This window comes from Trypanosoma equiperdum (assembly GCF_001457755.1).
Source record: "Trypanosoma equiperdum strain OVI genome assembly, contig: ctg_1495, whole genome shotgun sequence".
Lineage (NCBI taxonomy): Eukaryota > Euglenozoa > Kinetoplastea > Trypanosomatida > Trypanosomatidae > Trypanosoma > Trypanosoma equiperdum.
In genome coordinates, this window is record NW_027123499.1 from 1,530 (window position 1) to 3,670 (window position 2,141).

General features: G+C 42.5%; 1 pseudogene across 1 annotated transcript in view; it reads left to right on the plus strand.

The window, feature by feature from the left end:
• The first annotated feature begins 1,225 nt into the window (after positions 1–1,225).
• TEOVI_000900200:pseudogene overlaps positions 1,226–2,141 on the plus strand; it is a 1,417-nt pseudogene continuing 501 nt past the window's right edge. The window contains 2 exon segments of the mRNA in view: positions 1,226–1,525; positions 1,528–2,141. The exon segment at positions 1,528–2,141 is cut by the window's right edge and continues 415 nt beyond it. Coding sequence covers positions 1,226–1,525; positions 1,528–2,141 — 914 coding nt within the window.

Below are 2,141 nucleotides of genomic sequence, written 5' to 3' on the forward strand. Positions count from 1 at the left end.
CTTTGATGAAAAGTTTAGTATAATGTGTGAGAAAAATTGCCTGTCTGTGTAAAATAGTAGGGAGACAGGGTATGAAAAATGAGTGCTTTTCTAATTTGTTTTATTAAATTGATAATAGTTAGGGATAATAATAATAATATTAATTATAGTAGAGAGTGTTGTGAGTGTGTATATACGAATATTTATATAGTGAGAGAATTGTGAGTGTGTATATACAAATATTATAATAACAGCAGTGGTGAAGACTAAGCGGATGTACACGATAAAAGAACTTGAACTAATGGAAACGGTAAAATAGTAGGTAGTAGGTGCAATAAATGGAGAAAAATGGGAGAGTACAATGTATATTACTAAGTGAAATGCAGTAAACAAAGAGAAGGACACGGAATATGTGTATTTTTATACGTAAATATTACCGTGAGCATCATCATTCCCAATTAGATTATGGCGATGAAAATAAGGTAGAGGCAAAACCCAGTGTTCAGGCTAAATGCCATAGCCACGTTATCCTCATAAGCAGAGATAGAGGAAAAAAAGAATGGAAAGAAAGTACAGAGTAAAACGATATAGTAAAGGAAAACGTACAGCTATATAGGAAAATATTATAAAAGAAGAGGAGAAACTGATGATGCCGTGAATGTCACACAGAAACAGCGATATGCTGCTGCAAATATGGTGGCGATGCCTGCGGTTTTTAATTTGATTGCCGATTCCAGTTTGAAGCAATAAGTCCAAAGGAGTGGAGATTGGCAAAATAGGCGTGCGGTGGTTGGAGCAGATTCGGCTTAACAGCTTAGACAGGGTGTAAGAGAAGAATGGTTAATATGTTGTTCGATTTTTATAAATGGTTAGCAGTTAGAACTTAAATTGTAATATTGGCGTTAATCATGTGATTAAAAACAGGTGTTGTACAGAACAAGAGGAATTAGTCAAAGGACAAAAAGGCCGGCAGAGCCGAAGCTATTATTTACCTGATTTTAACAAACCGCAGCCCCAGTTTGTAACAAAGGGAAGAGCCCCAAAAGCAACTTGAACTACCATAGAGAAATCAAGGAAAGCATATACCAAAAGCGCAACGTGGCAACCAATCGACTGAAAATCACTGCATGGCACAGACCAACACAGCCGACAGAAGCGGCAACCAAAGCGTTTTCAAAACTTCATACCTTTTTGCAGTATTGAGAATAGAAAAGACAAGCACACTAACAACGGAGTCCCTCTGGAAATGCTTTTATAGGCATATAAAATACTAGAAGCACTGCCCCTTTTACTATAAGCAGCTACCGCCAATACAGAAGCGGACATACTTTTAAATTCGGAAAGCAGCTGGTGCCAAGAACGGAATTACCTCTCAGAGGAAGTGGAAGCAATACTAAGCGAACAGAAAGGCTGTTGAAGCAGGATGAAGACAAACGAAGGAAGGATTCGAGCGTGGAGCCTGCAAGCAGCTGAATCAAGTAACAAACAAGCGGTGGCGCGGTTCACTTTACTAAGGGAGTACGGCAAATACGTTCAATAAACAGGCAAAAAAATCTATAGCAATTAGAGGTAGCGGCAGAACCAGCGCTCAAACTCTTGTTGTGCCACATCCAAGACTACAACGCGGTCATTGCCATAGCAGATCATAGTGTTTTCGCAATCGACACCGGAGCGGGTTCCAGAGGAGCAGTAAACTCGAAACAGTGCAGAGCGGCATTGACATTACGAAAAAAACCCGAAACCCGTTGCCCAACACCTGAGGCAAACAAGTTAACAGTAGGCGCAGACAAAGCGATTCTAAAAAGCTTAAAGGCAGCCAAGTTCGTAGCCAACATCGAAATCCACGAGCTACTTAATGGGCCGACCCTCAAGGTCCAGGGACAGTCAGCCGGTGGCGGTGAAACTTGGACCGCAGGTGTGGGCGGGTCGTGCACAGCAACCAGTGGCGGCTCGCAAGTAGGAAGTTCAGTGACACACCAAGCCCCAGACACTGCCAAACTAAAAGGGACTACTGGCTGCGTCACAACACCGAACGTGGAAACACCACCATCAATCGGCAACACCGACGATGTGCACACGTCAGCCGTAAATACAACGCAAAGGCTCGCGCAGGCGCTGCTCGCAGTCAAAACTGAGTTGCTGAAACAGACAGTGGACCTGAG